This window comes from Lates calcarifer, linkage group LG5 (genome assembly GCF_001640805.2).
Source record: "Lates calcarifer isolate ASB-BC8 linkage group LG5, TLL_Latcal_v3, whole genome shotgun sequence".
NCBI lineage: Eukaryota > Metazoa > Chordata > Actinopteri > Centropomidae > Lates > Lates calcarifer.
The window spans coordinates 7,057,672-7,079,328 of record NC_066837.1 but is presented as its reverse complement, the minus strand read 5'-3'; the positions used below and the strand labels follow the sequence as shown (position 1 = coordinate 7,079,328).

General features: G+C 39.0%; 3 protein-coding genes across 4 annotated transcripts in view; 1 reads left to right on the top strand and 2 right to left on the bottom strand.

Annotated features, from left to right (window-relative positions):
* The window catches only part of arhgap10 (Rho GTPase activating protein 10), a 45,475-nt gene extending 42,987 nt beyond the window's left edge, over positions 1 to 2,488 (bottom strand). The window contains exon 1 of one of the 2 annotated variants that reach the window (XM_018690868.2): positions 1,891 to 2,488. In XM_018690868.2, coding sequence (XP_018546384.1) covers positions 1,891 to 2,044 — 154 coding nt within the window. In that variant the 5' untranslated portion in view covers positions 2,045 to 2,488. The remainder of the gene's footprint in view (positions 1 to 1,890) is intronic. The other variant, XM_018690867.2, reaches the window with a different exon arrangement.
* A 1,638-nt stretch (positions 2,489 to 4,126) lies between these two features.
* On the top strand, positions 4,127 to 15,263 carry prmt9 (protein arginine methyltransferase 9). The gene is made up of 13 exons (XM_018690920.2): positions 4,127 to 4,532; positions 5,227 to 5,426; positions 5,871 to 6,019; positions 6,174 to 6,410; positions 6,607 to 6,774; positions 6,918 to 7,020; positions 7,495 to 7,602; positions 7,767 to 7,958; positions 9,200 to 9,383; positions 11,030 to 11,738; positions 11,897 to 12,050; positions 13,762 to 13,884; positions 14,554 to 15,263. The coding sequence occupies exons 2-13, from the start codon at positions 5,229 to 5,231 to the stop codon at positions 14,791 to 14,793; spliced, it is 2,565 nt and encodes an 854-aa protein (XP_018546436.1). The 5' UTR covers positions 4,127 to 4,532; positions 5,227 to 5,228; the 3' UTR covers positions 14,794 to 15,263.
* A 46-nt stretch (positions 15,264 to 15,309) lies between these two features.
* tmem184c (transmembrane protein 184C) lies at positions 15,310 to 20,580 on the bottom strand. Its single transcript, XM_018690919.1, has 10 exons — positions 19,955 to 20,580; positions 19,510 to 19,640; positions 19,391 to 19,427; positions 19,064 to 19,269; positions 18,161 to 18,235; positions 17,953 to 18,046; positions 17,716 to 17,828; positions 17,489 to 17,588; positions 17,192 to 17,363; positions 15,310 to 17,080 (listed from the first exon to the last, which is right to left on the bottom strand). The coding sequence occupies exons 1-10, from the start codon at positions 20,069 to 20,071 to the stop codon at positions 16,773 to 16,775; spliced, it is 1,353 nt and encodes a 450-aa protein (XP_018546435.1). The 5' UTR covers positions 20,072 to 20,580; the 3' UTR covers positions 15,310 to 16,772.
* Positions 20,581 to 21,657: the final 1,077 nt, after the last annotated feature.

The following is a 21,657-nucleotide window of genomic DNA, read 5'->3' as shown; positions in this document are numbered from 1 at the left end:
GTTATAATGGTGTGGAGAAAGAATTCTTGACATACATGTAACATTTACATAGAGCTGATGAATCATTTCAATGAAAAAACACACTGTACTCCATTAGTGTAAATTTTTGTATTATTTTTATTATTTGTGTGCACTGTTTGCCTTCGTGGAGCACCCACAATTTCGTTGTACTTAACTGTACAGTGACAATAAAAGCCTATTCTATTCTAAAGATTGCTGCTAAGCCTTCATGACCTTTTGACCCTGTGTCAAGTGTATGTCACCTGCTGTTTCATGATGTGAATAAGGACTGAGACTAGAGCGAAACCTAATTAGAAAAACAACATTATATAAATATACTGACTAGACAAGACCTGGCAGTAATTAATTATATTATTTTCATCATCAATTAATCTGCAGATTACGTACTCGATTTAACATCTAATCGCTTGTCTACTTATTATGATTTCCTTCATCAAATGTCTTGCTTTGTCCAGCCACCTGTATTGCATGATACAAAACAGAGAAAAGCAAGAAATCCTCCTGGAATTAAAGAATGTTGGGCATTTTGGCTGGAAAAAATGACTGAGAAGATTAATCGCTTATTAAAATAGTTGCAGCTCTACACAATATGATCGTATCCTCATGACACGATAATAAATGAGAATATTAAATAGTTTCCCAAGCCCTAAATATGCCACTGAGAGTCTGCTGAACCAGCCTTGTCAACCTGAACAAAGATCCTTGTGTACGTTCAACAGCACCTTGCTTAATCTCTGCCTTGAAGAATTTAGGTTCTGCTGAAGGCAAAATGAAAGACATACCTGGCTAACTGTGACTGAAACATGTGACAAAAGTGACTTATGTCCGCAGGTTTGCTGGCAGAAAAACATGTTGTGTACAAATATGGCAATGTTGCAAGGACATGCCTAAAGCCTACCTGTCAACAATTGAGCACTAACACTACTGTATCAGTAATGATTTTTTTTTTTAAGAAACTCCATTTATACAAGACTAAAACTGAAATAAAAAGTACAGTAACGGTGACTGAATCTTGCTGAATTGAGTTTTAGGTATTTTCCTAAAGGATTTCCTACTACTGAATTAGTAATGATGTGTTTAAAGAATATCAGTTTCAGAAATTATCCTCTCACAGGTCTGAAACAGAAATTGAAAATATAGTTGCAGTGGCTGAACGTTGCTAGAGTGAGTTTTAGGTATTTTCCTAAAGGATTTCCTACTGTTAGTAATGATGTATTTAAAAAAAACAAATGTCCATTTCAGAAACTACCTTCACACATGACTGAAACTGAAATTAAAACGTATAGTTACATCTTCTGGATATTGTTAGACTGAATTCTAATTATTTTTCCTAAAGGATTTCCAACCGATTTACAATGAAAGCAGTCCACATTTGATTATTGTGTGTTGAAGTCTGGAAAGTCAGATAAGCACTGGGCACCTTACAAACAAGCCCTGCCCACAAGATTAGAGTTCATAGAGATAACAATCTAATCATTTTAACCCAGTTGAGGTGTGTGACTGGGAGCAAATAGTGCAGGAGGTTATTAAAATAACCCAGGGAGACATTTTCTCAAAGAGTTAACCTCTAAATCTGAATAATTGTCCTCATAAAATGGAACAAAAGAAAGCACTTTTCAAGGGAATTAAAAGAGAAAACGCCTTGATATGGTTGTTGTGACAGTCTGCTGTATTATGAAATAGTATCATCTGTTCTGACACTCACAACATAAACAAATGGAAAGAGCAATCACCGGAAAACTGAAGTTGTTTCAGCAGTGGACACATCAAAGCCCCATGATTTCTTCCCAAGGCAAGTGCATGGTTGTTGTGACTGAATTCAGACTTTTCTTACAATAATGAGTGTAAAAAACATTACAATCAACTTACGCTTAGTTGCATTGATGAGGTTCTTCCCATCCTTGTACAGCTCTTTGATAAACCTGTTAGTTTTGTCCAGCTCTGCTTCGTGTGCCTTTATTTTGTCCCTGAAGCTGGGGCTGTCCAGATAGCACTCACTAAACTCCAGCGGGTGTAGTCCCATTTTTATGACAGATTGATAGCTTCGTTTTCAAGCACAGGAAGCTGGCTAAAACGCCTCTTAACTTTATAGCTTAAAAAAAAAAGAAAAGTATCCGTTACAATGAAATTACCGCTTTTTCGCTGACCGTTTCAAGTGTAGCACAGAAATCATAGCTACGTCAAGTAGCAGCAGCTAACTGAGGTTAGCATGGCAACTTCTTCTGAAGTAGCGGGTGTTGTTCTTGAGTTGTCAAATAACGCAGAGAGCAGCTAACAGGTATAACGGCTAAAATACTAAACAGTACGGCTGGCGGGAGAAGTGTTCATCGGAAGTCGCTTCACGAGAGTTGTCAGAAAATCATGGTGGCTGTATCCAATGTCTCCTTCCTCCATCAAGTGTACCCCACCTAACAAACTGACAGATTGAGAAACTCCGCTGACATCTGTGTGCGTGTAGCAAAACTTATACCGAAGACTATCCAGCTTGCGCAAGATTATTAACTCATATCTACTTCCGCCTTCGCTTCGCTTGCCCAACGAGTGGGTTATTTAGCAGGTCAAAGGATGTCTGTGCCTCTGCAGGTCTATCTCAGTTTTTACTTCGTCACTGTACTGTATATGCTGATAAATCTTATTGTGTATTATCTGTATAACTTTACCAATACTGTAACAGGCTAGCCTTAATTGAAGCATGATTTTCTTGTTCTTTTTTCTTTTCTACCTTTTTTCTGTGAATTGTTTCCCTTGGTTATATGCTGCTTGTACTTTCCCCCTCTTTTTTCTTCTGTTTTCTTTCTTTTTTCTTCTTTCTTATCACTTTGCCAACTATTAATGAAAAAATTGAACATATTTATTACCTTTATAGTATATCAAGAGTATAGGGGCCAGAGCAAGATTACTGTCTACCTTTGTCCTATACTCAGAATATAATGAGGACCTAATAAACAATGAAAATGACAAATGTTTTGTGATATTTTTGAAGCTCACAGTGATTTTTTTTGTAGAGGCATCGCTATGGATTATTAAATAGGCAAATGGGTCCACTGAGACTGCCTGCGTACAGGGTCCAGATTTTTGTCCTATGCCCCTGCCCTGCAGCAGAGGTTAGCCAGTTACTAACCATGAGTTACTGTGTGTGGAAAGCTCAGAGTGTGTTTTTAAAACAATATCAGAAGCTCAGGTGGAGAAGTCACTCACAACCAGCCTGAGTACAGCTTTGATTGACTACAGAAAGGTCTATGACAGTGTTGCCCTCACAAATCTCTCAGTGCCTATTACAAGTTCAAACATCAAGAAGTCCAGAAGCCAGCCCTAAATTAATTACACAACACAGGTGATCATGAAGTGCCTCATACAGTAGGTATGTCATGCTTATATACTGCAGATCACAAATTACAAATAGTGGCTCTAAAGTCAAATCAGTGGAGAAAGAAGTACTCAAACCTTTACTTTAGTTATCAATATAACAGTGTAAAAATAACAGTATAAAAATATTCTCTTACAAGTAGAAGTCCTGTATTAAGTATAGTGAAAGTATCAGAAAATAACATTACTCAGAAATATATCCTTACACTGAAAAAAAATGCTAAATTGTTTGATTAAACAGCTGGCACTATAGATTTCAGAAAGTGCTCCTCAAACATGAGTTAATAGTGCATTTGTGTATGGACTAATATTGTATTGATTTGATACTATGGTGACTGTAAGAAAGATGTCAACTAGTGCAACGATATGTCTTATTGATCGGTTTGAAATAGTCTTTGTTCAACGATGGAATTCTGTAGCACAGTGGAATATGTCATACCATACCGGAGCTAAAAAATATAGACTATAACCGGATTTATCCCTTTTGAGTGCCTCTTTCGCGTTGTAAAGTAGGGATGTATGAACTATCTTGATATTTTGTACTCTTTGATTGTGCCTGAAGATTCGTCTGTCATTGGTTCCATTAGAGGCAAATGTGAGGCGGTTACATTCATTTGATTGCATTTTATGAATAAATACAGATACTATTATCCACCATGTTTCTTGTAATGATTACATCCCGCTCATAGCATCAAATACACTGGACTTCATAAATGTTGCGTCCAAGGAACCATGTCTCCGTACATGTTTACTTCGGAGTGGTTAAACAGCCGGACACATCTCCAGATGAACGGTCGCTGATGCATGAATCTTAACTGAAACGTGATATTATGGCTTATTTTAACAAGCTGTAGATATAACGAAATTTTGGACAGATATAGTAATTTGTTTAAATGTAGCTAAGCTATCGTAGTGACTGTCAGAGCAGCATTTTTCATGTGAGCTAACCGTTAAGCTGCTGCCAGAAAAAAGACCGTTCACTACGATGCTAACGACTTTATTGGACAGAACCGTAACGTTAATATCTGGGTGTTTGCAAAATACTAAACACCGTTTTAATGGGATTAAGTTAAATTAAATTACATAACTAGACACCAGCAATCTTCTCTGTTACTCACCTTGCCTGTGATCTAAAACAACTCACAGTAAGTCAACGTTAAACAGTGATATATGTAAAGAAGCATTGTCCAGTAATGTTTTAAATTAACATGTAGTAGGTAATATTTCCCGTTTATGTTGACGTTATGAGAGTTAATATTATTTTACAATGCTATGGCAGGTATGGAAGCTCATTTCCAGGAAAACAAACACACAACATATTCATTATTTTGACATACAAAGTCAAAGTTTGGTCCTGGTGTCTTGTAAGTGTGTCTGAGAAGTACAGAGTTTGTCCTGGTATCTCACACTTTTAAAAACAAACTGTGCTGTACTGCTGGATGGATACATTTGTGTTTTTATTTTACTGCTTTTCATCTGTTTCTCTGGCAGAAATGAACGTCCGAAGCCATGAGCTGTACAATGTGTTACAGTGCTTTATGTGGAACTAGAGCTGCAACTAATGATTACTTTCATAGCTAATTATTCTCGAATGGATTAATTGTTTAGTCTATAACAAGTCTTAAGATATCTTGGTTTGTCTAAGCAACAGTCTATAACTCAAAGATATTCAGTTTGCTATAATGATAAGACAAGAAAAAGCAGGTAAATTCTAACAATTAAGAAGGTGGACCTATTCAATGTTTGTCATTTTTGGTTTAAAAATTAATTGAACAGTCAACTGATTATCAAATATACCTTTAATATCTCTCTCTTTCTATTTTTTTGTTTTTTTGTAAGGGATGCCTAATGCCAGTGCAAGGCCTAAGCATAGCAGGAGGACCCGAAGGCGACGCAGAGAGGACCCTGCAAGGAATGAGCTGGTCTCTAGTTCCCTAGAAAGTGCCCAGCAGTGCCTGTTCAGCCAAGACTATGGAACTGCATTTGTGCACTACCTCCTGGTCCTCAACCTTGCACCTATGTTTAAAGACTTTGCAAAGGTAATGACTGTTTACACCATTCTGAAAACCAGCATGTGTGGATTCACTGCCAGATATTTTGCAAAAATATCACATAAACACACACTGTCATTTGTCTGAAATCACTCCCTTGTTGAGTGGGCTGTAAACTGACATTTCATAATTTTACATTTCAACATTATCATTTTGCATCATCACTAACAGCTGTTGTGAGTGAATCAACAGTAATTTTTGCATCTATCAAATGCAGAGCATTGCGTTGTGGGATTGTTAGCAGACACACCCAGAATCAGACACACAAAAAAATGGGGGACAGTAAATGGAGTGCACTATATAATAAATGGTGATTTCAGACATAGTCATAGTGTTCTGACTTTGCTCACTGTGTTAAAACTTAGCAGACACTGCTGCAGAGTGAAAATCTTTTCAATTTTAATGCATTATTTTGTGGCATCATTCTTTCAGGAGTCCTTCAGGTTCACTCTCTTCAAATGGGCAGAAGAGCTGGACTCTGTGGGCCGTATTCAGGACCTATTTGACTGTTATGAACAAGCGCTGGAACTCTTCCCTGCTGATGAGGTCATCCTAAACAGCATGGGTGAACACCTGTTCAGGTACACTCTTCCACTGCATAAATGTTATCACTGAATAGATATACATGTTCTCCCACTACCCCACCACTCCTGTAATTACAGGGCATAATCAATTAGATAAATTATCTGCAAATACTGTTTTTGACCATATTTTGGCTCTCTTTTTATCATCCAGGATGGGATTTAGAGATGAAGCTGCTGGTCATTTCCATAAAGCTTTGAAGCTGAGACCGGACTATCCAGAAGCCAGGGAGAACTTCTACCGTGTGGCCAACTGGCTAGTGGAGCGCTGGCATTTCTTAATGCTCAATGACCATGGGAGGAACCTGAAGTATCAGCAAGCCATTCAGAAGGCTGTTCAGAGTGGCTGCAACACTGTACTTGACATAGGTACTGGCACTGGGATCCTTGGGTGAGAACTTTTTAAATGAGAATTTGGAAACTTTTGTTTTTTAAGTTATCATGTGTATTTTATTTTCAAGTTAGAACTTGATACTCAAGTGGTAGCAAACTCATGCTGAAGGTTTTTTTTTTTTTTGCTAAAGCTAGAATAGGACCTTTTTTCTAATAAATGCATATTGTTCTGATTTCCTGTTCTCTCTGTAAAGTATGTGTGCTAAGAAGGCAGGGGCTGCTGAGGTGTACGCCTGTGAACTGTCGAAGACGATGTATGAACTGGCCTGTGAGGTGGTGACTGCTAATGGAATGGATGGCAGCATCAAGATCCTCCATATGAAATCTCTGGAGATGGAGGTGCCAAAGGACATCCCACACAGGTACAGTTTACACCTAAACTCTTTAATACTGATCCTACAGGCACCTTCATCTTTATCCATGCAGTTGTAAAATGCACACCTATGTTCAAGAGCTAAGACATTATTTTTTCATGTTTTTCTATTCAATGTTTTGCTTGTCGTAGGGTATCCTTGGTGGTGACAGAGACGGTAGATGCAGGATTGTTTGGAGAGGGCATCATAGAGAGTCTCATTCATGCCTGGCACCATCTCCTGCTGCCTCCACAGGTAACTTCAATTATTAAACACAAACAAACAAACAAAAGAGCTTAATCCTCCAGTTGCCACAGCATTATGTTAACATTTCTGTGGGTTCCTGACCTCCAAGTGTCTTACAGGTTTCCCATGGTCATGAAAAGTTACTTTACAAAATGACTAAATATTTTGAATAACGTATAATCTTTGAAAAACACATAAAACTGTGAATAATGATGTCAGAATTGTGTCACTCTTTGGGGTTTGGGCTTGGAGGCCCACACAATGAACTGTGGATTAAAGGTACACCTTGTCAACTGGAAAAGTCTAACATTTTGGCTAGTGCAGATACCATCGGTAAACAATGCTCATTTTAACACATACAAATACAATATATAATACTGGCAAATCCAAAGCTAAATGTATCCAGTTAATGTCCATGTCGTGGTAGTGCTTCCAAAGAGGTGTATAGTGTAGTTTCATTTATATTTCTTGTCCTATAGAGAGGTGAGAATTGAATTCAGGGAACAGTCTGCTACAGGACGGGTCATCCCTGCTGGAGCGACTGTGTTCGGCATGGCACTTGAGTGCGTCGAGATCCGCCGGTATCACAGGTAGGCTCTGGAGTCCGTCTGTATTCTTGTGAGTAGGCTGTGTGTCAGATGAGATATGTTTTCCTGCAAACAACATATCTGTGCTTCAGTTGTTTTGAAGCATCAGAACAAGGTGTATGAACATAGCATTATATTGCTTTTTTCCTTTTCTTTTTTAATACAGGACTGTGTGTATCAGAGGTGGGAGGTCTGTCCATGGCTGCAGCCGGGGAGCTCCGTAGCCCAGTGAGCTGCAGCTCTGAGCCGGATGACTCCACAGAGCCGTACACCACAGAGAGACTCAGCAGACTGCCGGGAGGATATAAACCTCTCACAGAGCCCTTCACAGCCCTCAACATAGATTTCAATAATGTGCAGGTGAGCAGAAACATCTCTGGCGACTGATGCTGATAACTCTGTTAGGGCTACATTCGGAAATTATACTCAAATGTATGTACCCATCTACTCAATATATAGCTTTTAATGATGTGATGACTGAGTTAATCAGTTCACTGTGTTTTGACTTTGTCCTGACCCAACTCTTGCATCTTCTTTGTGTCTGATATACAGCCATGTTAGACATCCTAATATTTAATGTGTATTTGGTGTCTAGAGTCAAGCAAAATAGTGTAATAATAATGGCCAATAAATAATTTATCGGTCTCATGCAGCTAACACACTGGTGGCCTCACAGGCTTAAATATTGCACATAAGTGGCCACTTATTATTTAGCTGTAAGCCTGCAGGGATTGTCTGATTTGTTAGCTCCCAGCACACACCTGGCAGACTGAAAAGATTGTGTTTTGTCTGGCAGGCAGTACCTGTAGGATAATTTGTTAATACTGAAAGTTTATCTACACACGTGCAGGAGGGACTTGCAGGCAAATTTAACCTGATGACAGAGCTGTGAAACTGTCTAGAATCAGTGATGCAGGGAAACTTTCACCACACTGTGCTTCAGTTAGCTCCGTTTGGTACACTGGCCAAATGCAGATAGAACAAAACAACAAAAAGTAAAAGTGAATAGTTAGTAAATCTAAAATAAGTACAAAGGAAGGAAGATTTTCCTGGTGCATTTTGTTCCCCCACATTTGAAGGGTTTTCCCTGCTGAATATTTTATTTTAGTTAGTTTTTCCCCTACAATTTCCCATTCATACTATTCATTTTCTTGCTTTCCTTAATCATATATGAAAAAGCCTCTGGGTTACTTGCAAAATGCCACAGAGCTCCAGTCAGTTAGGGTGGATTTGAAAGTGTTGGAGATGGTGATGTTTGCTTTGGCCTGCTACAATACACAGCACTGAGCTCTGTGTGACAGAGATGTGTATTAGTATGCCTGTTACAACAGTAATGCCACAGTTAATAACATGTTGGTCTTATTAGACTGGACAGAAATATGAAATCTTGATATAGATATATAAGACAGATGTACACATTAGGTATGAAATGCTTTGTAGGTCATTATAAAGCTCACCTCTACTTTGACTCAACAAGCATCCAAACTGTCAAATTGCTTGTTAAAAGGAGTAGGAACCTGATCTGTTTTTACACCTATGTATATAAAATATTTTTACACACCCACTTTTTCTAACTATATTAGCATATTGGTATCATGTAGGAACTGGAGGGCCTGAGCTCCAGGGAGGTTCAGCAGATCCGCCTGCCTGTCATTCAGGAGGGGGAGCTGGATGCTCTGGCCGTGTGGTTCCAGCTCCACCTGGACGAGGAGAGCAGCCTGTCTACTGGACCCCAGGAGGACACATGCTGGGAGCAAGCCATCTACCCTGTCCACAGTGCCAAAGGTAAGATACTAATAGAAACAGAGGAGACAACATGTTCATTGACTGCAATGTAGCATACTGTTTATAAACTACAGGCAACTTTTTTTTACTATATTGAACATAATTAATTTAGGAAACATAGTCAATATGTCTGTCCAGGGTTGTTTTCTTTTTTCCATGGCCCTTTGTCTCAACTTCTCATGAGCTAAGCTTTCCTGCCTGTCTTCTGTACTCCTGTTTGTAATGCATTTCCATGTTATATCAGAGGAGGGCAGTGTGTGTTGTAGACTGGATTGTTTATATTTTAAACTGTTTTGAATAATACCAGGGATACACAGAGAAAGTATTTTAGCTGATAATTATTACTGCTATTTTACTATTTTTTGAGCATTGTTTATGATAACACAAAAATTTAGCTTCTTGAAAGTTTGAAAAAAAAAAAAACAAGCCAGTATAAAAATTTGATTCATTTACTGACATTTTAAGACTGAGACCCATTAAAAGAATACATTAACTGTCCCAAATGAAATTTTTTATTAACTTTAAGGCAATAAAACTATCATACCAAAGTAAAATTGATGTATGTTCATCAGCATACTTAAATTGCTTTCTTAGCATTAAAATAAGGGTGCCCAGTGTCCTCAAGAGCACTCTGTACTCTTTACTTTGCTCTCAGACCTAGGCCACAGTGAACTTAATAGCCACTGACATAAGAAGACATGTTCCTGTTGGCATCACAGTACATCATCTTTCAGACAGGACTCAACAGCATTTCACTGCACCGCTAATTGGCTCGGGCAGCGTCAAGGGAGCCGCCACCTTTCCCGGTGATCACCAACATCCGTTTCCTGGGCCGCTGTGACGTGTGCGCCGTGATCGCCTGTGACACTCTTTAGTGTTCATGAAATTCTTATAGGCAATAAATATGCATTTTTCCCAAATGCCTCTGACGAGCTGCGCGCTGACATGAAGACATGAACAGATGTTATTCCTGTAGGAATTCTTTCTGTGCCTCTCCCCCTCTCTCTCTGCCCAGTCCCCTGAATCTCATTTCTCTGTTGGTGTAGCTCTCCCTTTCTCTCCTCTTTGCTTTCTGTATTTTCCTCTCCCTCTGCCTCCTTCCTCTGTTTCTACAACCATCTAAAAATACTATCAATTATGCTTCTTTTGTGCCAGCTTAAAATTACAAACCCATAAGCATTACATTGTGAATGACTGTTATTATCATCTGTTTTATTGTTCATTCTCTATGCCTGTACAGGTATAGATAAATCTGTAAGTTCTGTTCACATAGCTCTGGAGTTAGAAATCTTTTCATGTTTTTCAATATAGTGCTAATACAACACCTGAGATTTGGTAAAAAAAAAACAAAAAAAAAACCCAATACTATATTTGATATTTTATGTTCAGTATGTATGTATGCAAAGACTGAATTTGATCACTAAAAGGACAACACATTTATTTCAATCAGGAACTCTCTAATAACAACAAACAAATAATAATAACAAAACTACAAATCTGACCAGATGTCCAGTGGCAACTTTCAGTACTTGTCAGTATTTAATACTTGGTACTATGGGCACATTTTAAAAAGTACTGAGTTTTAATTCCACATCCTACATTGCTCTAGTAAAGTCAGGCCATGGTTTCCCTCGTCCTTTCTTCAGGTTTTGCCCTGAAACCTCGAGACGAGCTGATTGTTGAGATCTCCTGCCGAGATGCTTACCTGAGGCTCTGCTGTGTCGCTGTGCTGAGAGATGGGCATGAAATCCGCCTGGACAAGCGCCTTGACTCGCGGCACTCTGGAAATCCCATTTCAAACCCAAACCCAGAGGCGGAACTGTGCAGCGCATTAGCATGTCTTCAGACTGGCCAGAACCAAACCAAAGACTTCTGCATGCTGGAATGTTCAGAAATGGCACTTCTGAACAATCAGGATTACCATCAGAGTTTTTGCAGCGCGTTAGAAAAACTCATCTCCCAGCTGAAGGTTAAATGCCGAAACCAAGAGCAAGGATCCCTTGCCCAGTCAGACCTCGCTGACTCTGCTAACTCCACAGACCGCAGTGACCTGCTGTATGTGCTGGATGTGTCAGAGGGCTTCTCTCTGCTGTCCCTCATCGCTGCCAGCCAGGGTCATGTAAAAGCTTACAGCTCTGTGGAAAAGAACAAGCAGCAGGATGTGCTAAAGAGACTGGCTCACTCCAATAATATCCCAGAACAACAGCTAGAGTTCTGGCTCAACCACATGGAGGACGAGCAGGGGATGCTGCAGAGGCCGTCCAGGGAGAAGCTGTGGAGTGCCATTATCCTGGACTGTGTAGAGACTTGTGGTCTGATTAGACAGAAGTTGATGGAGAAAGCCTCACTAGCCAGGTATATGGAGTGTTGGGAAAATCAGCTGAGATGTTAAATCACTTTTGTTAATTTTGCTTTGTATTTTTGCTCATCATTAGCATGTTCTTTTAGGTATTTTAGGATTTTTTTTAGGATTCTAGGATTTTGAAAATCTACATTTCAATGATCTGCACTAGGTGTCTGCTGGAGGAAGGAGGGCGGATTTTCCCTGAGCGGATTGTGGTGTATGGTCTGCTGGTGGAGTCAGACACGTTGCTGCTGGAGAGTGCTGTCCAAGGTCAGGAGCCAACACTGGGATTTAATATTGCTCCCTTCATCAACCAGTTCACTGTAAGTATACCAACATAAGCTACCATGTATCAAGGTTAACTTATTTATGGTACTAACTTTGCATGTAAAAGCCATAGTTGAACTGTAGGTGACTACAGGGTTTGCTGGGGCTGTGCTATGGCCACCACATGTCTGTGTGTGTCATTTTTACTCTTAACTTTTATCGACTCTTGCATCCACTGTGATAGACATCACATGTTAACTGGTTTCATCCAGTGAAACTGAAACTGTTCTGACCTCTGCTGGCAACTAAGTTGAAGCTAACCAATCAAGCTTGGTCTTGCAAGTCGCCAGTTGGCTTGATGGTAGCTCATCACAGATACTCTGGTTTTGAGCCTATATGACAGCTGACCATGTCATAAAAAAAGAATATTGGCTAATACAGTATATATTGGTATCAGTTTTGCTGCTCTTGTATATGTGTATGTAACGTAAATCCAGAATAATTCAAAGAAAGTCACACTGAAACACACTTATTGTTGAGCAGAAACTTGTTCAGTCTTCATAACACAAGTTGCGAAATCTTCCTTTTGTACATCTCAGGCCACTGGTATCTTGCATTCTGTCTCATGTTCCTGATGCAACGGTCAATATTGACAGTTTTCACATACAGTATGCTGTGTTTGTAAGCTTGCATCATTCACATTCAAAGTTCGTGCATTAGGTGCAAATATGTTGCCTGAGGTGTTTGTTAAATATGATTGGCATATAGTGCAACACTGTAAAAGTATGTAAAAAAATGTCAGATTAAATTTTACTTGGCCGAGATAATCAGGCAGACTGTACATCCAGTTGTTTTGTTTTCTACCATGTATGGGTTGTGTTTTGTTGAACAAGGTATTTTACTTGGAATACCAAGGTCCAGGACTGTGTTTTCTGTTGTGCACTCCTCTTTGATGTGTGCTTCCCAGCTGCTTTAAAGAAGCTGCAGAATCTTTTTGAATTCTTTTTCTTTATTTGGTCTGGTTGTTATCTTTCTTTTTTTTCCTTTTTTTTCCAGTATCATGTTTGTGCCCTAATTTCACAGGGTCCTCACGGGATGGTCGTTTGTTTTAACAGATGTTGTCTTTGAAGCCCTCAGTGGAGGGCACTTTCTAGCACAAACTGTCACACAAGACACAAGACACCGCTTGGCCCAAGACATTCCTACCTGAATCCATCAGTACACATTACATCAAGCACATCAAACAGCGGGCTCTGAGGTCTGCACAACTGTGACAGGGAGGAGGAAAGATTCTTTTGTTGTGCAGTAAAGGAAACAGTGACACTTTCTGTGCTGCCACTTTGGATTCTCCCTCAGCTTTTAAGGCTGCTGCCCTGCAGCGACGGCCTGTTTTTCAAGTTTGGAAGAGTTTGAGATGGAAGATTAGTTTCTAATCATCAATCAGTGATTGAGTGATTATCCACTGACACTAGCAATTAAGAGCTAATGTGGTTTGTGAGGAAGCCAACATCAATTGTGACTCAGCTTCTGCATGACTTTTAATACACTGTGTTCCTCTGGCTTTTTTTTTATCTGTGCCCTTCATCAGTTCCTTGTCCAAATCTGTACTATGAGCAAAAAAGCAACTTGGATTTGTTTAGTTTTTTTGTTATGAGAGAACAGATAAGTCGTTTCTCTTAATTTTTCATAGTAGTTTTTCTAATGTGGGTAGAAAGTCATTTCTTTTGTCAGTTGTCTATGAACATGCTAACACTGTTCATATTTCAGGTACCGGTGCATGTGTTTCTGGACTTTTCCACGCTGGAGTGCAGGCATCTCAGTGAGTCTGTGGAGCTCTTTGTTCTTGACCTTATGGATGCCAATGCAAACTACATTAACAGAGAGGTCAAGGTAAGGCATACATTGGACCTGTGAGTAGGACAAGCACAATTGGAATTTATATAATTAAAATGCGGCCTGTTAAGTGCTCTCATAGAACACAGAGGAACTTCTGAAACTTGAACTCATGCATTGTCTCTGCCAATATAGTTCAAAATTCCCTGAGTTTCTTTCTGGCACATGAAAATACAGCACCAAAAAAACTAGGAATGAGTCATATCTACAAACACACACTAGCAATCTCCCTTATGCAAACATCTAACTTTACTTTCTAACTATGTGTTTTTTGGTGCTTCCAAACCTACTTTTTTAGAAATTAAAACTTCATGTCTGAACCTGTTTGTTTTGGTACATCTAAATATTTTCAAACCCTCATCTCTAGAAAGATTCTATAAACATTCATCCAGCGATCTAACATGAGGTTATATGTGAATTGATCTGAGGGATCCAAGCTATTTCCATGAAGCTCATAAATATTAAAATGCAAATACTGGAAATAACCTTAAATTACCTTATTGGTAAGGGCTGAATTACAAAGAGCCATCATCTCATTTTTAGTTCTGTATTTTTTGAATGTGTCATATTGTTTTTAAGTGATCAGAATGGGACAGAGTATATTAGTTGTTTACTCTTCTTAAGTACTGTTAAGTATCTTTTTAAGCCCTGACTCCTGTTTCCCAGGTCCAGGCCTCTTCTGCAGGCAGAATAACTGCAGTTCCCTTCTGGTACCACATCTACCTGGACCAGGAGATCAGAGTCAGCACCCTCAGCCACAACTCTCATTGGAAGCAGGCAGCTGCTGTGCTGCAGCAGCCCCTGGAGGTACGAGCTGGAGACTGGGTTCATCTCGCTGTGAAGCTTCACAAGAGCACCATCTCCATATCAGCCCATGTAGACAACAGCCCCCAGGCAGTGGAGTAATAACCTCTTACATTTTAGCTTTGGAGCTCGTTTTTTTAAAATATATATTTCAAGCTAAATTTAGATTATTGTCACATACTCTGTTGGGAAATGCATTCACTTTTGGTATTATTTAAGGGATTTCCCTTCACCAGTGTAATTTTTCATACCTTTAATACCAGTCTTCAAATTTCCCATTTTCCTCATACACACGGGCTCCCTGTTTTGAGATTTAGTAGAAGCCTGCATGACCTAAACCCTTATGAACACCAGTGGGAAACTGGTTCAACAAAGTCATGAAGAATTTTCTATTGATAAACCTTCAAGTCATGTTTTTATTTGTAAATTGTGCTATAAAGTCAGAGGACATTTATAATTTGTACTTATAGATATAAGTATGTAATATAAATATTATAATTGTCCCTTGATTATGGGTGCAGTTGTTTTTGTAAAGATGTTTGTGGGTATCAATAAAAAAAAAATACAACGTGTGTGACATTTCCTTAATAAATGCAGGAAACAAGTCATCAGCAAAAATGTAATTAGTTTGATTTATTGAAGAGACTGTCAGAGATGGATTTAAATTAAAATGTGGAGCAATTACATCAGCTCTGATGTAATACTGTCAGTTTTATATAAAAAAAACACATAAGGCAATGCAACATGTTCTGGCTAGACATGCTGCAGATTATCCTGCTGATAGGATACGGTTTGTATTTACTGACACATCAACCTGATATCCTATGCTGTACATTAAACAGATCAATATCCCTGCACATGAAAAGTCTCAATGACAAACAAGCTTGGAAAATCTACAGGAAATATAAATGGCTTAAATGTGCTTAGTTATTCCAGCTTTGAGGCTAAAAAGGATGGAAAACATCATTAAATAAAACTGATCCTGGAATATAAATGCTAAATTGATAGTTAGTGGATAGACTAGTTCCATGGCACATACAACAAGGCATCTGAGACTAGTGAATAAGTTTCTATTATACACTATAAAGTGGGCTATAATGCAGTAAAGCATTGATAGGAATTAACTAGAATGTGTTGATTGTACAGTTTGAGACTGATTTTTTTATGTTTTAATACATGGACTGTACCCTTAGGAAATACACAGACCTATATTGACACTGTAATGATGTCATACTGTCAGTCAGCACACATCTTTCAGCAAGTGTTAGCTCTGACCTACTTAACCCAAGTTATTTTTTCCACTGGAGTAGTTTAGTCTGTGCATCCCAACAACATGTTGCCTCTGCTCTTTTCATTCCTCTCCTCTGGGATACATATCTTCTGTTGGTGATCCTGGACGTGTAATGTGCGTTAATATTGTAGATTCTCATTTATGACCGCTCACTTAAATCGACATCTTCCGAAATCACTATAAAGCAAGATACAATGTGAAGAAAACATTTGTACTTTAAAAGTTGCATATTTCTTTTCATCATCTGTCACATTTGAGATTGTGGTTTGATATGACTGAGCTGAAACATAAAATTCTGTAATTATTTCCTACTTGAAATATACAAGCATACATCTTCATGCCTCACTCAGACTTAAGGAAGTTTCACAGAGACTCATCTTAACAAAGACGACAACACAAAGACTTGGTTCTTTGAAGAAAGATGCGCTCTTTGGGATGCACGTTAAAACTGACTGCAAGTCTTTCCCAATTACAGTGGATAAAAACCATTCTGGCATAGCTTACTGAGCAATATAACTCCCTAGTACAACAGAACCTGCAGAAAATGTTTGTTATTTTATCATTTTGCCATAACTTCACTGAACATTCTTAGAGCTGTCACTGGCAGAGAGGTCCATCTGGTTTTGCCTTTGTTGGCAAATGTCTACTTACTTGGTGGATGTGCCCTTTTCAACAACAGTTTTGTTTAATTTTGCATCAGTTAAGTAATGTCTGAAGGAAAATGGCAAGGCTGTCATTGGGCCCAGCCCAACCATGTCTGGTAGAGTCTGATATCAGCCTTGATGGTGGGCTAGGTGATAACGATGAGATCTGCCTCTGTTGGTTCTTTGGTTTGGTTGGTCCTCTCCTCTTCCTCGGTTTCTTCAGGTCTAGCCTCATATCCTTCATCCCATGGGGCTGAGCTGAGACCAGCAGGAGCTGACAAAGAGTGTGGTGTGAGGGTTCTCCCCAGGCCCTGGTACTGACCATTAGATGACACTGGGTTGGGTGCCTCAGTGATGGCATCTTGGGAGGCAGATGTGAGCAAGCCAGATCGCTCACCCTCATTCTGCGCCTCGCCAAAGTAAGACTTCCTTGGACGACCCATTACTGTTCTCCCTGTCAGTGAGGGCAAAATAAATCTTAACAGTCTGCTCAGTGCTGGAGAATATGCCACATATACTGTATTTACAAAACACAACTGTGCACAAGTAGTCAGGAGACACTTACCAACATTGCGGACTTGTTCAGAAATGTCTGCTCTGACATCAGAGATGTCCCACATTGCCATGAAAGAATCAAAGCAAGAGCCCTCCTCAGCCTCCTGGATGTAAGGCTTGTAGGTGAAGCTGAAGTGATGGGCAATGGCTGCCAGAAACATCTCCACACATATGATGAAATCCTGAAGGAAACAGTTGTAAAAAGTGAACAATTATGTGTTAAAATAGAAAACAATTCATAGGCATGCTTACATGAACTCATAAATTATTGTTGCTTCTTTTTCCAACTAGATAAGCTAAAGCCTACCTGTAAGCCAGTAGCAACAGCCTCCACACTTTGCCAGTCCCATGTACGTTTTTCTGAGATGATGCCCACCTTCACCAGTAAGGCAATGAACACAGCTTGCCTGAAAGTTCACAATTTTTTTTTTTAATACTTCACAGCCTGAAGTCACTTCACTGTAACCGTTAATACAATACAAAATATAACATGTATACAAAATCTGACAAAATTTGACACACACTGATAATTACCAGAAAGAGACGAACACCACCATTTTGACACACAGGAATTTGCCCACTGGTTTGATTGGACTCAGCTCCTCTCTCAGGGCCCTGTAGAACAGCACCAGGCAGTACATGGCAAACTAGACAAAGAGAACAAAGAGAAACCTTGTTCAAAATAGGCTGTTTGTATCTTATGTCTTAGCATCCAGTCCTTAGTTGAGGCAAATTATATTAAGACCAATTTAAGAACAGCGGCATCATTACCAGCTGTGACATATTGTTGAAAATGACCAGGTATGTCCATGCATTTGTTGAACTGAAATTTCCCTCATCATACACTCCACACAGCTGGCAGATCCTAGGAAGAAGAAGAAGAAAGAGCCACAAAATACATCAAAACAAACAGTGAAAAAAATGCTGTGAGTTATATTAAAGAACAAAATGAAGTGCATGAAGATCAGAGCTTACTCACAAGGCAATCACTGTTGTGACGGGTCGTACAACTGTGTACTGCAACACTCCCAGTTTGCACCGCAACAGTAAAACCCTGCAGAGGAAGTTTATGATTTTGAATTAGACTGGAATTAGTTTAACTGCATTTAATTTGCTATCAGTAAAAATCTATTGAGTGGTCATAAGAAATAAGGTGAGTGGATCTTTGAGGGGAGAGATGACAACATTTTTACAGGGAACTGTGTAATTTTCCTCCTCAATTATTCAGTCATGGTTTTTGCAAATTGCAACACCGTCAAGGATTAAAAAATTTAACGGGGCAGTGATATAAAATACTACGGACCTTTAAGCAAATGTCAATCAATTTGTTCTCCTTCAGTTTTCACAAAAAAGAATAAGAAAAAATCTCTGGACCAAATTAACTGCACGCAGGCATGTTGATCAATTACTGATGTTGCATGACCGAGGCTAATATGAAGCGGGTGACTGTCAGAGATTTGTCTGTGTCTAGAAAAAAAAAACACTTTCATCTCAACATTTCAGTGCCATGAGACAAAGTCAAACAAACTGCAAGTACAAGAAATACATGGATCACCTTTTACCTCTGAGTCACTTTCATTGTTTCTTTTCTTTAAAACTGCTAACACCTCACTGAAATCAAGTAATATCAAAGGGGATAATGTTGTATGCCCTCAGTTAAGCAAAAATACAGATAATAAAATTGATAAATCCATAATATATTGGTGAGTCAGATCTCTAACTGTGGACAATTCAAGATCATAGGTGAGAACATATGACTACAGCCAGTAAAGCTGACATGTTTCAGTCAAAATATGGAGGGCAATGATTGAATAATCTCCATTTTACACCAAATTCTACAAGTCCTCACTGTAAAAATGGTATTATTGTAAAGAGAACTTACTCTCCCATTGGCCATGGCGGGCAGCAGCAGAGAGGAGGCAGGTGTTTCTGCTGCTCTTGAACCTCCAGCATCAACACCAGACTGGGGTACTGATTTTCCAGGTAATTAAGCAAGAAGGTCATGAAGTTGTAGATGACATAGGCCTCGTAGCACTCTCTGCATGTGTCGACATAAATTGCTATACTGGGATATTTCAGTGCAATCCACTGAAAAAAAAGAGATTACACATAGAGAAGTGAAAATATGTATTGTCAAATAGCATAATGCATACAGAAAAACAAACTCTCAAGATTTGACCTCTATGATGGCTTTAATTATATAACTTACACTATCCAAGCTGTAGATTGGGACCATCCATAATATCCTGAAAAAAGAGAAAAACACAAGTGCTTAAAAGGCAGTTTCAGACTATTGTTCATTGATGACATGCTTGTTGACATCTTTACCTGATGATAGGTTTCTGAAGCTCTGGCTGAGTGTAGTGAACCAGATGCTGGAGAATGCCCCATAATGATATGGGTATGGTCATGAAGACAAAAATCCCAGCAATGAACCATGCTTTATTATGTGTGCCAACCTGTCATTACATGAAAAGAAACAGTAATGTTAACGTGAGACTATAACACTGGCTACAACCTGAGAATACACTGCTACTGCTGTAAAATAAGCAGTGGAGTGAAGAGTTGAATATTTTCCTTTGAAATGTAGAAGAATATCAGTACAAATTAGCATAATGTTTCTCAAGCAAAGTACGTCTACCTGAAACTGTATTTAGAAACAGTACTTGAGTACCACGCGTCTTTACATTTTATCTCTGTGTTACACCAACAGGGCTCCTAAAAACAACATTAAGCAACACGTCGATCACACCCATCGACTGCTAGAACTGACCTCTGACTTCTGCAGCTCCCAGATGCACAGTGGCAAGACGACCAATAGCAACAAAATGTACAGCACAACGACCAGCGGCCGAATCCACCTTCTCCAGTTCCCACAGGAACAAGGCATCTTGACATAAAGACGCTGTGAGGCCTTTAAAACTGGCCTCAGGCTCAGCGACAAAACAACTTTACTCGTCTGGAAAACGTTGCCGACGCTCGAAACATTTAACGTTAGCTTCGCATTGTTACACTTCTAAGGGCCTAAGGCAACCCCTCACTACTGCATATGTACGTTACCCCTTCCAGTAATGTTAAGTTTCATCCATGAGGACAAAGCTGCCCGATAATTAACAGCTCATATGACTCGGTTTTTACTAGGCTATGTTGCTAACGTTAGCTCCTCAGCTGATTTACCATGTAAACAAACAAAGCAGACGAGGCATGCTGACTGAACCGTTAGGAGTCTCTCAGTATCTAACACAATAAAATAAAACCTCACACTGATAAATCGATTGACTCCCAAGATAAACGTCCACTTGTCAGCTTTTAAGGGCGGTTTATGTTTGTAGGTAAAAGTTTCCAAACAAGTAATTGCTGTTGAGTTTGTCCTTCCTATTTCCGGTGCGAGATAGAGTCCCGCCTACACTCTAGACGCTGATTGGTGGTAAAGAGACAATTAACCAATAGATAGAGAGTATGCTAACAATATGACGTCATATGTGGCTAGTTGGGTTGCTCTGCATTCCCATTGACCACAGAACATCGGCTTTCGCCACCAGATGGCAATGTAAATTAACAATTACCAGGGAACTACTCCTGACATTTATTGAAGTGCTAGTATCTTGAAAACGCCGGGACTCTGTTCTGTCCTCAACTGATTTAGACCTTCCAGACCTTATGGACTTTTGTGTGGCCAATTCATGCAAACAGACATTTAATGACAGGAAAAGCACAGGTGTATTTAATAACAGTAACATACTTTTGATGCGAAACCCAAGATCCAATATTTTTAGGCTAAAATTGTGAATCACCTGTACATGATGTCAGTCAGCACTCAGCATCTGTGCAACTTTTTTTTTCACTTGAAACAGTTGAAAAATGTTTTAACACTGATATATACATGTCTTCTACTGTGTAATCTGCTGAAGTGTGAAATCCATCAAACTGTATCTTGTTTATTACATTCAAAGTATATGATGCTGAACACCACATATCAACAAACTGACAACAATTTTCATTTTAACTTTCAACATTAATAGAGATAATAAGAAACATTTCAATAATGTATTATTTTCATTTTGTATATATAGATTTTTTGTGGTTTTTATTCAGTGAGTTAAATGTAACCTAAACAGCTATGACCAGAAGTCTTGGTTATGTTTTACATGAAATCAATAAGCTATCAATAATGTGATCAAGTACTTTGACAATGAACCATTGTTCACTCATTTTGGAATACTATTTATCTCAATTTGCACTGTTTTACCAGGTTTCTGCAATATTTGTTGCTGAATCTACATCAACAATCAAAACCTTTTCTACCTTTTGCTCGCGTGTGTATATGCGCATGCATGTTTGTGCTTGTCTGTGTGTGTGTATGTGTCTTCCTGTAAAATGAGGGGAGGCAGAACTTTCCTTTCTGTTGCACCATGTCTCCACTGCCCCACAGTCACAGAAATCACTGGTTGTTGCAGGACAGATTGTTCATGAATT